Source organism: Anas acuta, chromosome 30 (assembly GCF_963932015.1).
Source record: "Anas acuta chromosome 30, bAnaAcu1.1, whole genome shotgun sequence".
Lineage (NCBI taxonomy): Eukaryota > Metazoa > Chordata > Aves > Anseriformes > Anatidae > Anas > Anas acuta.
In genome coordinates this window covers 133,360-146,326 of record NC_089008.1, presented here as the reverse complement: position 1 = coordinate 146,326, position 12,967 = coordinate 133,360, and the positions used below count along the sequence as shown (strand labels likewise).

The window sequence follows — 12,967 nt, the reverse complement described above, 5'->3', positions numbered from 1 at the left end:
TTTTACTGGTTCCCTTCCTGGCCCCGCCAAGAATAGTGAACTCCACCATTTCGTGGTCACTCTGCCCAAGACTGTTCCCGACAATCACATCCTCCACCAGTCCTTCTCTGTTTGTGAAGAGAAGGTCTAGCAGGGCACCACCCCTGGTAGGTTCAATAATCAGCTGCGTCAGGAAGCTATCTTCCACGCTCTCCAGAAACCTCCTAGACTGCTTCCTCTGGGCTGTGTTGTGCTTCCAGGATATGTCAGGGAAGTTGAAGTCCCCCACGAGTACAAGCGCAGACGATTTTGCAGCTTCTGTCAGCTGCCTGTAGAAGTCAGCTGCCTGTAGAAGTCAGCTGCCTGTAGAAGAGATGCTTCGCAGGTCAACAAAGACAGGTGGTGTGCCCAGGGAGGGGTTTGCGTGTTCCACCAAGATGTTTTAGGACTTCCAGGGAGATGCCTGAGTGACCTTGAGTGGGTCACTCAGGGTCCTTGAGGGGAGAACCTTGGGTGCAGTCAGAATTTGCTTATGTGCCCTGGGGAGGGAGCTGCTTGTGTGCTCTGGGAATGTCCTTGGGCTCCCTAGGAAGATGCTCCTATTCCCCTGGGAGATACTTGGGTGCCCCAGTATGTGCCTGAGTACTGCACAGTAGTTTGTCTCCTCCAGGGAGGGTCCTGAGTGCTCCAGGAGTATTGTTGAGTTCCCTGGGCAGGTGTTTGTTTGTCCTGTTGAGATGCTTGGGTGCTCCAACAAGATTGCTGAGTACTCAATTACGATGCTTGGATGCTTCGGGGAGATGTTTCCTCAGGTGAGAAGCACTGTTTTTATGGAAACAAGCTCGTGTCCCCCTGGGAGGTGCTTGTGGACCACAGGGAAGCACTGGGTGTCCCCAGGAAGATGCCTGGATGCCCCCGGTGGTGTTTGTGTGCCTTGAGGAGATGCTACAGTGCACAAAGGAGATGCTTGGGTACTCCAGAGACATGCCTGGGTGCCTCTGTGTTACACTTTCTAGCTCCACATTGGTGCTTGGGTGTTCTGGGAATGTTCTTGTGTGCCTCCAGGATAAGACTCTGTTCTGCAGAGAAGACTGTGTGCTCCTGAAAGGTGCTTGAATGCCCTGAGGAGATGCCAGCATGCCCTGGGAAAATGCTTGGGTACACCAGGGAGATCCTTGGTATTCAAAGGAGGTGATCGTGTTCCCCAGGGAGGTGTTTGTCTGTCCCAGGGAAATGGATAGTTCCTCCTGGAACCTACTGTTGCCTTACTTTTTGCTACTAGAAGATGCATGGGTCCTCCAGGAGAATGCAAGCGTCCTTTGGGGAGATGTTTTGTGTGCCCCACGTGGTGTTTTGGAGCCCTGGGGAGATGCTTGGCTTCTCCACTCAGATGTAGGAGTGCGGTGGGGAGATTCTTGGGTGCTCCTATGAGGTGTTTGGGTGTTCCAGACAGGTGCTTCTGTGCTGCAGGGAGATGCTTAGGTGACTGGGGGAGAAGCTTGTGTGATTAGCAGTTAACTTGGTGTGCTCCAGGGAGGCTTTTTGTGTGCCCAAGAGATATACTTATCATGCAATCATGGCATCATAGAATGGCCTTGGTTACAAGGGAACTCGAGGATCATCTAACTCCAACCCCCCTGCCATAGGCAGGGATGAGACCCACTAGATCACGTTGCTCAGGTCGTCATCTTATTTGGATTTGAAGTGAGCTAACCTGGTCTTATTTCCCTGGGGAGAAGTTTGTGTGCTTGGGGAATATCCTTGGGCTCTGTAGGAAGCTGCTCAATTCCCAGGGGTCACTTGGATGCCCAAGGAGGTGCCTGGGTACTGCAGAGAGCAGTTTGTGTCGTACAGGAAGGGGCTGGAGTGCTCCAACTGTGCTCTTGGTTGCCTTAGGAATTTGCTTGGGTGTCCCTGTGAGAAGTTTAAGTGTTCCTGGGAGGAGCTTGTGACCCAGAGGCAGGTGCTGGCAGCCTCTAGGGAGGTGCTTAGGTGCCACTTGCGGTGCTTGGCGGCCAAAGGAAAATGCTTGCATACCCCAAGAAACTCCTTGGGCCCTCTGGGAAGGTGCTTGAATTCCCCAGGGAGAGTCTTGCGTACCCAGGGAGATGTTTGGCTGACCCATGCTGACGTATGGTTTCTCCAGAGAGGAGCTTCATTGCAGGAGGGACATTCCCGGGTGCTTGAAAGATTGTCCTGGTTTCAGTTAGAACAGAGTTAATTTTCTTCCTAGTAGCTGGTAGAATGCTATGTTTTGGCCTAGGATGAGAAAATTGCTGATAACACACCAATGTTGTAATTGTTGAAGAGCAGTGCTTATACTAAGCCAAGGACGTTTCAGCTTCTTGCTCTGTCCTGCCAACAGGCAGGCTGGGGGTGCAGCAAGAGCTGGGAGGGGACAGACCCAGGACTGGTGACCCAAACTAGCCAAAGGGGTATTCCACACCATCTGACGTCATGCTAAAAAATATATAGGGGTGGCTAGCTGGGGGAGGGGGCCAGACTGCTCGGGGTTAGGCTGGGCATCGGTCAGCGGGTGGTGAGCAATTGCATTGTGCATCACTTGTTTGAAGACATAATCCGTAGTAGTACTATTACCATCATTGTACTATTATTGTTATTATTATTATTGTTATTATTATTTTCCTGTCTTATTATTACTGTCTTTATCTCAACTCACGGGCTTCACTTTCCATTTCTCTCCCCCGTCCCACAGAAGGAGGGGGGAGGGTGAGCGAACGGCTTTGTGGTGTTTAGCTGCTGGCTGGGTTAAACCATGACAAAGATATTCTTTGTTGCTCCAGAGTGGTGTTTATGTGCCCTAGGCATAGGATTCTGTGCCCGTAGGAGATGCCTGTGTGCTCTTGGAAATGTTTTTTTGCTCCTGCGGACTGCTTGGGTCCTGAAAACATTCATGCTTGGGTGCCCAGAAGTCATGCTTGGGTGGTCCAAGGAGATTCCTGGAGCCTTCAGGGACATGGAAAGTGTCTTGGAATGTTCCTGCAGTGGTCCAGAAACATGCTCGGGACCCCACAGGATATTCAAGGATCCCCTGGTTACATTCTTACCTGTCCCCAGAAGTTACTAGAGTGTTCCCGGAAGGTGCTTTTATGCTCTGGGGAGATGGTTGGGTGCTGCAGGAAAATGCTTGTATGCCAAGATGGAGATGCTTCTGTGTCCTGGGGAGATACTTGGTTGCTCCAGGGGCATTTCTGAGTGTTGTGCCTCAAGAGAGGTGCTTGTTTCCTTTGGGAAGATGATTGGGTGCCCTGTGGAAATGCCTTGCTACCCCAAGGAGTTCCTTGGAACCTCAAGGGAGATGCTTATCTACAGTTTGGATAAGCCTGGGTGCCCCAGAGAGATGCTTGATGCACCAGAGACATGTGGTGTGCCCAACCGAGGGGCTTCGGTTGTCCATGGAGGTTTGTGGGTGACCCAGGGAGATCCTTGGGCATCCCAAGGGAGATGTGTGTCTTCACTTGAGAGGGGCTTGATGGCTGTAGGTAGGTGCTTGGGAGCTCCCACATGCCCTATAGCAATGATTGATGCTTTTGTGCCCCCTGGAGGTGCTTGGTTGCTGTAGGCTCTAGCAATTCCCTGTATGCCACAATCATCTCACTTAGGCAGGCAGGAATTTCCCAGAGAACTCAAGCATGCCCACACTTCCCCGATTCTCTGATCCCTGGAGGTGCTTGTTGGCCCCAGTGAAAGGGAGATAAGAGAATCTTAGTAGATGGGATGCTGATTAATGAATACCTAGATTGCTGGATTGAACTAGTAGCTGTTGCTGTTAACTATTGTACAAACTAATTGGAGGAAGAAGTTTTGGGGCCCTTCGCAAAGGGTAACTGCTAATGAAAATAGAGCACCTGTCTCAAGCACCAGCTGAAACTGCTCCTGTGGTTCAGACAAGAACCAAGGACCCAAAGTGCAAGCGCCAGAAGAAGAGGTAAGAAGTTCAGATACAAGGAAGAGGAAGGAAGAGCCATGCTTCATCTCAAGAGACCACCTGAGATGACCACTAGAGAGCAGTACACAGGCGCGGATGGGAAGACCACATGTAGATTAGTACTTGGAATTAATTTTAATACGAGATGGGCATACGTATAAGCCCATTACAAAATACATGCAAATGTAAACATACACTTTATATAGCTAGAGCACACATTGTTTAGTGTGAGCGTAACTTTGAGGAATTATCCCTTACGCTTCTGGTGCTGAAATAAAGGCATACGCACTTCATAACTTACTTCATTGTGAGTTGTGGAGTGTTTCTGCGTATCACCAGGGCGATGCTTGCTTTCTCCAGAGGGGACCTTGGGTGTTCCAGGGAGATGCTTGGTGAGTCAGCAAGAAACTAAGCACCCCTGGGCAGGTATCTGAGTGCATCAGGAGGTGATTGGTTTTCCTGGGGATATGCGTAGGTGCCCAAAGAGGTGCTTGTGTTCCCGCGGAGGTGCTTGGGTACTGCAGGGCAGGAGCCTGCTTCATAAAGATTGAGCGCTCCAGGGAAATACTTGTGTGTCCAGGGAGACAGTCAGGTGCTGCAATGAGCTGCTTGGGTGCTCCAGATTGATGCCTTCTTTTCCCTGGAGGTGCTTGGGTTCCCTGGACTGATATAGAAATGTTCCAGCGAGTGCATTGTGTGCTCGGTAAAGCTGCTTACATTTCTCTGGGGAGATGCTTGAGTGCCTCTGGAAGTTTCTTGGGTGCTCCAGGAAGGTACTTGGATGCGGTGGGGCATTCTTGGAGGTGTTTGCTTTCCCATGGAATAAGTTAGTGTGTGTTGGGGAGAGAGTCGGGTGCCCCCAGGATTTTCTTGGGTGTCCCTAGGAGTTGAGCAAGTAGCCCTGTAGATGTGTTTGTGTCCTACAGAGGTGGCTGGGTATTGAAAGGATAGGCCTTGGTGAGCAGGAGGGCAGCAGTGGCTGTGTCACCCAGGTGGGCAGTGTGAAGACTTTCCTCCAAATATCTAATGGAAATTAATGCTCTATTAGTTTAAGACCACATCCAGGAAGAAGCATGGGTGCTCCAGAATGTTGCTTGAATGCCCTGGGAAGATGCTTTGCTGCTCAAAAAGGGAGTTTGTGTTCTCTGGTTATGAGCTTGAGTGCCCTGGGATGATGGTTTTTTTCTTATTTTTCACTGCTTTGAAACTTGGGTGCATTGGAGAGTAGAAATCAAGTATGTGGAAGATCCCATTCCTTGTAATACTAGAAGACTGCGATTCCTTTCTTAATCTCCTAATAAGAAAAACAATGACAAATTAGCAGTAAGCACAAATGAAAGCTTAAGAACACTTTCTATTACTATAAAAATATAGATCCTGTAATACAGTTAGTGGTATTTAGCAAATAGTGTGCTACCACCATCACAATGACCTATAACCCCTTCTAGCTTCAGATGCGTCCTTATGCATCCAAAATAGAGAGTAGGATATGAACTATATGGATCTGTATCAGCAGTGGTTTCACAAGAATTAGAAAGAGTTAGAAACAGTTCCTGAAAAGCCACAACCTGAAGAAGTTAATTTGTTTGTTACAGCTAAAGGAAGAAATGGAAAACCAAGAAAGCTAATTCCTTTCAATTTAAGTATTAGAAGTTAAGTTACAGAAGTTCACAGGCCCTGAGATAACATAAATAAAGCTGTTCTCAAGCTAAAAGATCTCATTTCTTCAGCATTTCTTCTGGATGCCTCATGCAGATTTCTGCTGAGTTCTGACAAGTCGGAAAGCAGCAGGAAGAGACCAGAGAATTTGACTCATTAGTGTAAAACTGGCATGGGCAGCAATCTCCCAAATTACAGATGTTCAAGCATACTAGTTAAAAAGAGATTAGAATGTGACTAGAGAGACATCTCAAACTCCTGTTATACACTTCAATTTCTTTCCAAGGATGGAACGGATACTATGTATTACCATGCCTGACTGGCTGTAGAGGGAGAGAGAGGAAGTGAAAGACTTAGAAAAGCACCTTCCCTTCATAGCCCTCCCATCCGCAAAACGGTTCTCAAGAAAAACTACTCACAGACTAAGTTTAACTGCTTTGAAAGGGTTGTGCGGGTGGACCAATTGCCTTCAAGTTCAAGCTTTTTCCTGCTGAAACTGCCAACAGTTATGCCAAATATATCAATGGTTTTGCAATACAGAGAAACATTTTCCAGACTGAAACGAGAAAGTCTGACTTTTGTTGTTGTCTGAGCACAGACAACTAAGCAGTAAAGAGCAATGCTAAATAACCGTGATAGCCAGAATGCACGAATACTGCATAACAGTGACAGAAAATGCTATAATACAAAAAGAAAAATTACCTCCACCAAATCCGTTTTGTCATAGTCTTCCCAATGTTTGTAAATACGTTGATTAATCATGCCATATACTTTGTCCAAGGGAAATATGTCAGATCCCTGAGTTAGCTCAATGACAGTGTGCAACAGAAAGCAATGGGAGGGTGGGGTGGGAAAAAACAAATAACAAATGGGCCAGATGGGATCCACCCGACGATACTGAGACAAGTGGCAGAGGAGCTGGCCAAGCAGCTTACCATCATTTATCGGCAGTCCTGGCTATCAGGGGAGGTCCCAGTTGACTGGCGGCTAGCAAACATGACGCCCATCTACAAGAAGGGCTGGAGGGCAGACCCGGGGAACTATAGGCCTGTCAGTTTGACCTCAGTGCCAGGGAAACTCATGGAACAGATTATCTTGAGTGCCATCATGCAGCACTTAGGGCAAGCAGACAATCAGGCCCAGTCAGCATGGGTTTATGAAGGGCAGGTCCTGCTTGACGAACCTGGTCTGCTTCCATGACAAAGTGACGCATTAGCATTAACATTGAAGTTCTCGCCTCTTAAAAATAAGCGACAGTGCATGTCCAGGTGAAGACACAATCCTGTTTGATGCTGGAACAACCCTCTTCAAAGCCATAGAATATCCTTTGCTTTTATTTTCATAGAATTAACGTCTAGTCATAATCTCTCCCTCCTTGCATAGATCTGAGGATAGCGTCGATGCAGAGAGCACAGCGCAGCTTCAGTACATAAGGATTTTATATCTGCACCACAGTATCCTAATAAACAAAACCCACATGTTACATCAGTCAAGGCCCAGGTTTACAATATGCAACATTCAAAGAATTTGTAAAGCCCAAACCAAACAAGTTATCAGGGACTGGAAAGTGCTACCGCTCTGCAAGGAAGTTTTGTTATGTTGCTCACTGCCTGCTATGTCTCCTTATCCCCCTCCACGAGCCTAGGAGATGTCCTTCTGTAGCCTTGTACTTGGCATTGCCCTTGCCCACATTGCACTGATCCAGGAGGAGCCCTAAATCCCACTGGAGGGACAGGATCTCCCTTCCCAGAGGCTGGGGTCAGGGCCTGTCTGTTGGACTTCACGGGACACATCAGGGTTTCCTCAGCATCAAGACCACCTTTACTTGGGCTGGTATCCCCATCATCACTGCTTGCAATTTTTTTTGCTCTAACAAGCCCATGGGGGGGCTTTGTCAGGAATGTCCCTCAGTGGGACTCATTAACGCCGTGAGAGGCTTTGGTGTTTGCCTCTGCATTCTCTACTTGAGAAATGTCTTCTATTTCCTCTCAGTGTCTGAGGCTCCTGGGCTCTGCCCAAACCCACCGGGAGGGTCAGTAAAACGTCTTGGGCTGGGCCTGTGCTGCTGAGCTGGGACAGCTAATGGCATCGAGGGACGGAACTCCTGGCAAGCAGACAGCAATGCAGAGACACAGCTCTGTCCAGGAGTATCTCCTCTGCAAGGTGCAGCAGGGCTGGGGGCAATGCCTGCAGCAGGCATGGGGAAAGGAGAGAACTGGGAATGAGGTTCAGGGCATCCTGGGGGGGAAATGCAGGGGGAGAGCTTGCTGGGGGAGAAATCTTCACAGCCACCTCCCCATGGTAGGTCTCTGGGTGCAGGGCAATGCCGCTGCGCACCCCGCCAGGCTCTCCTGGAGCTGGCACAGCCCTCAGCCGATGGGAGCTGTCAGGAGGACGCTCGGTGTTGGAGTTGAAGGGCATGCAGGGCTTGTGTGCTGCAGGGTCAGCATGCAGGGCTCGAGGGCTCCCTTCTTCTGGGGCAAGATGCAGGCTCTGCAGCCAGGGGTGCAGGCAGAGTGCCCAGGGCTGTGGTGCAGAGCAGGGTCCCTGCTGTGCTCCAGGGACTGTGTGCTGGGGCAGGGTCTCTGCTGCCTGCCAGGCTCAGCACTCAGCCTGTCCAGGGAGCTGCCCACGGGCTGTGGTGAGAAGCTGTGGGTGGAAGGATGCCCCTCGGCGGGGCAGGGCAGAGCAGGATCCTGCTGCTGCCCAGAGTCTGCTGCCTGGGGCAGGCTGCTCACAGCCCCACACCTCTGCAGGGCACTTCACAGCAGAATTCAAGGCAGGAGCTACTTGAAAGCAATGTGCTTTTTTACAATCTTCTTCTATTTTCCTGCTTATGAGCTGAAGCAGTCTGATGGTAATGGAGTAGTAGTGTCTGTATTAAAGACTAAGGCTCCTTGAGCATTTCTGTAGGTCTGAGGCATCTCACACATGTCAGCATACAAACACCACCTTTGTTCTTTGACACATTACAGTGCAAACATCACCTTTGTTCTTTTTTGAGGAATTATTTGACCTTCTCATGTCCTACAACAGGGACATGTCCCTGTCCAGTGGACTTCTCAGATCACTCCAGGTTCCCTTCTACTTGTGGTTGTAAGCCAGGACTGACCACTGCAGACTCCACAGCACAGCCCCCTGCTTGTTGTGGCACCCTCAGAGCACCAACCAGAGGTAAGCCAAGGAGCTGCAGAAAGCTCTTCCTGAAAGGAATGAGGCACAGATTATTGTGTGGTAAGGTGTTCTATGAGACATGGGATTGGTCATGGTCAGAGAAGAAATTAAATTTTGCACTGTCATTTCTTTGTTTTCTCAGGCTCCCTTGCCCAGAGGCAGTAAATGTGTAACAGCAGCTCCATCACGGAGTTCCTCCTCCTGGCATTTGCAGACTCACGGGAGCTGCAGCTCCTGCACTTCGGGCTCTTCCTAGGCATCTACCTGGCTGCTGTCCTGGGAAACGGCCTCATCATCACCGTCATAGCCTGCAGCCACCGCCTCCACACCCCGATGTACTTCTTCCTCCTCAACCTCGCCCTCATTGACCTGGGCTTCATCTCCACCACTCTCCCCAAAGCCATGGCCAATTCTCTTTGTGGTACCAGGGCCATTTCCTATGTAGGATGTGCTGCACAGATCTTTCTGTTAGTTTTTTTGTTTTCAACAGAGCTTTCTCTTCTCACGGTCATGGCCTATGACCGCTACATTGCCATCTGCAAGCCCCTGCATTATGGGAGCCTCCTGGGCAGCAGAGCCTGTGCCACCATGGCAGCAGCTGCCTGGGGCAGTGGCTTTCTCCACGCTGTGCTGCACACTGCCAATATATTTTCATTGCCTCTCTGCAATGGCAATGTTGTAGACCAGTTCTTCTGTGAAATCCCCCAGATCCTCAAGCTCTCCTGCTCGGACCTAAGGGCAGTTCAGGTTCTTGTGGTTAGTGCTTTTCTTGTGTGTGGGTGTTTTGTTTTCATTGCTCTGTCCTATGTGCAGATCTTCAGGGCTGTGCTGAGGATCCCCTTGCAGCAGGGACGGCACAAAGCCTTTTCCACGTGCATTCCTCACTTGACTGTGGTCTCTCTAAATGTCAGCACAGTCATGTTTTCCCACCTAAAGCCCCCCTCTGTCTTCTCCTCTTCCCTGGACCTGGTTGTGGCAGTTCTGTACTCGATGGTGCCTCCCGCAGTGAACCCCCTCATCTACAGCATGAGGAACGAGGATCTCAAGGATGCTGTACAGAAATTGATGAGCAGCTGTATTTCATAAGCAATAAACTGACAGCCTATTTCTGCAAATCCTTCTTAAAGGTACTCCTGATAAGCAAAGCCTCTCTTATGTCCTTGTTCTGATTATTTTTCTCTTGGTTTTATTCTTACGAAAGTTGTCCACAAAGAAATATAATTCTTCATTTTGCTTCTGTATGTTATCCAATTAAAGTGACATTTTCTTAGATCTTTCTTGGGAGACCTTATCTGCATGGGCAGCAGCCATGTGCAGAGGTGAAGGGAAAATGAGTCAGGCCGAGCAGAACGGCCAGGGAGCACCAGCTCTGGTCCATCCAGAGCTGCTCTCCTGACACTGCCACCCTCTCCTTCTGAGCCCTGCTGGTGGTGTAAGGCCTGGCTGCTCCTGTAGCTTGATGCCAGAGCTGCTGTGTGGCTGTGCTGAGACTGCAGGCAGGGACAGGCAGTCGGCACTTGGGTGACACAACTGGCCTCCAGAACAGCATTGCCCTCCTAAAAGGGCCATGCCTGAAGGCTCATATCTGCTTTCAGAGCTGCTGTCATACCTGAAAGTGCCCAAGGAAGAGAGTTCAAAGAGGCTCCTCGCTCTGCCAGGCCGGGCACCTCTGAGCAGCCCATGGCCACGGAAGAGCCGCTGTGGGAGGCGGTCAGCGGCAGGGTCTTGTCCATGTGCAGGGGAGACACGGGAACAGAAACCCTTTGCTGCTGCTGCTGCCAGCAGACACAGGAAGACTGAGCACAAAGGCCATCAACTATCCCCAGGGGTGACATGAAGGCCAGTGGGGCAGACATTGTCTGCAGGTCCCTTCATCTTGAGAGAAACAGCCACTGGGCATCTGCCTGAATAGCACAGAATAGTTCAGGTGGAAGGCACTTTCAGAGGCCATCTAGTCCAAAGTGCAAGACCTGAATGCAGCTCTGGGATGTGCTTCCTTGAACCTCCAAGGACCCTCTGCCCATTCCTCATGCCATGGGGCTTCTTAGAGGAGGGCAGAGCAGGGTGATTCTCCACAGGGCTGACATGCCTCCCAGCCTCTGGTAGGGGCTGCAGGAGCCAGAGGGACCCTGCAAGTGCTGCAGTACACTGCCTGTGTGTGTGTGTGCAAGGCAGGGACTTGTGTCTCTGAAAAGCCCCGTGTAGATGAGCAGTGCATGAGGCCAGCTCAGATGTGGGCATCTTACAGAGTCCTGACATTTCTCTGTGTGGGACTCTAGAAACATCCCCCAGTATTCCTGTGATATTTCTGTCACCCTCCTTGCCCAGGTTCATTGCAAATGCCTCTCTCTGATAAATCACACTACCCTTCTTCTGAACTGGTTGTGACAGCCAACATGGCTTCACGGAAGGGCAGGTTGTGCCTGACAATTCTGGTGGCCTTCCGTGATGGGCTTCCAGTATTGGTGGAGAGGGGAAGAGCAACTCACTTCATGAACCTTGACTAATGCAAATCATTTGACACTGTCCCACATGATGGCCTTGTCTCTCAGTTGGAGAGACATGGATGTGATGAATGGGTCACCTGGTGGGTAAGGAATTGGCTAGATGGTCACCCTCAAGGAGCTGCAGTCTACAGCTCAGTGTCCAAGTGGAGATCAGTAAAGAGTGGTGTTCCTCAGGGGTCAGCATTGGGACCAGCACTGTTTAACATTTTGCCAGTGACATGGACAGTGTGACTGAGTGCAGTCTCAGCAAGTATGCTGATGACACCAAGCTGGGTGGTGCAGTCGATACACTGGAGGGAAGGGATGGTATGCAGATGGACCTGGACAGGCTTGAGAGATTTTCCTGTGGGACCCTCATGAGGTTCAGAAAGGCAAAATGCATGGTCCTGCAACGGGATTGGGGTGATCCCAAGCACAACTGCAGGCTGGGTGGAGAATGGATGGAGAGCAGCTCTGAAGAGAAGGCCTGGGGTGTTAGTGTATGAGAAGCTCAACTTGCACCAGCAATGTGAGTTTGCAGCCCAGAAAGCAAACCGTATTCTAGGCGGCATCAAAGAAGTTTGGCCCAAAGGTTGAAGGAGGTGATTCTCTCCCTCAGCTCTGCTCCACGGAGACACCTTCTGGAGTACTGCGTTCAGCTCTGGGGCCCCAAACTCAAGAAGGACATGGAAGAATTAGAAGGAGTCTAGAAGAGGCCAAAAATGTCATTGAAAGTCTAGAGCAAATTTTCAGTGAAGACAGACTGAGAAAGCTGGTTCTCTTCAACCTGGAGAGACCCTATAGCAGCCCTCCAGTACCTAAAGGGAGCCTTTAGATGTTTCAAAACTAAAAGAGGGTACTTTAAAATTAGATATAAGGAAGAAACTCTTTTCTTTGGGGGTGGTGGTCACAGAAACCTGTTGCCCAGAGAAGTTGTGGCTGACCCATCCCTTGCCCCCTCATGGCCAGAAGCCTCCCGTGCTCAACCAAAATGGAGACCCCCTCTGCAAAGCTGCTGTTTAACCTCAGATTTTCTGCATAGGGCCTCCTCTGCACCACAGAGCCCCATCTCAGCTCCCACTTTGCTGGAAGTGCCTCCCAAGGCTGCTCCTGCCAGCAGAGACAAGGCCAGAGCTGAGGGGAGGGGGCTGGAAGGGCCATGGTAGTGAGGTCCCAGCCGCTGTGTGGCCTGGTTGCCCCACAGTAGATGTGCTGGCCAGCAGGCCTTGTGAGGTCATCCAGTGCATCACAGAACACCCCAAGGCAGAAGTGATGGCACTGGAGGGGTGGGTGGCAGAGCCCAGCCAGGGGCTGGCTGTCCCCTCTGCTGCAGCCACCTGCTGTAGCATGACAGGAGGAGAGCAGGCAGGGCTTGTGGCCGCTGTGCTCAAGGTTTTCAGTTTCTTTACATGGTTCCTAACCTGAGACTCATTCATGCAGGGTCAATCTTCCTTGCAGAGGACTTTGTGAAACTGGGATTTTGCAAATGAATCTCATTCTGTTTTCCAAGGAGAAGAGAGCCTCTCTTTCCCAGCTTCTGATGCTCTGCATCGGGGCAGAATAACTCCATACATCACGGCAGTCTTCGACTGGACTGCAGGAAGAGCAACCTGGAGGAAAAGAGCCTGGGCACAACCAGGGATGCCATATGAGCCGGCAGTGTTAAACACAGATATGGTCATGTCCACATTGGGCTGCCCTGGGAAGAGTGTATCCACCC

At 50.3% G+C, this 12,967-nt stretch overlaps 1 protein-coding gene across 1 annotated transcript; it reads left to right on the top strand.

Moving 5' to 3' along the window:
• The first annotated feature begins 9,271 nt into the window (after positions 1–9,271).
• Positions 9,272–9,854, top strand: LOC137846093 (olfactory receptor 14C36-like). Its single transcript, XM_068663782.1, has one exon. It carries the CDS (start codon positions 9,272–9,274, stop codon positions 9,845–9,847), a length of 576 nt encoding a protein of 191 aa, XP_068519883.1. The 3' UTR covers positions 9,848–9,854.
• The last annotated feature ends 3,113 nt before the right edge of the window (positions 9,855–12,967 follow it).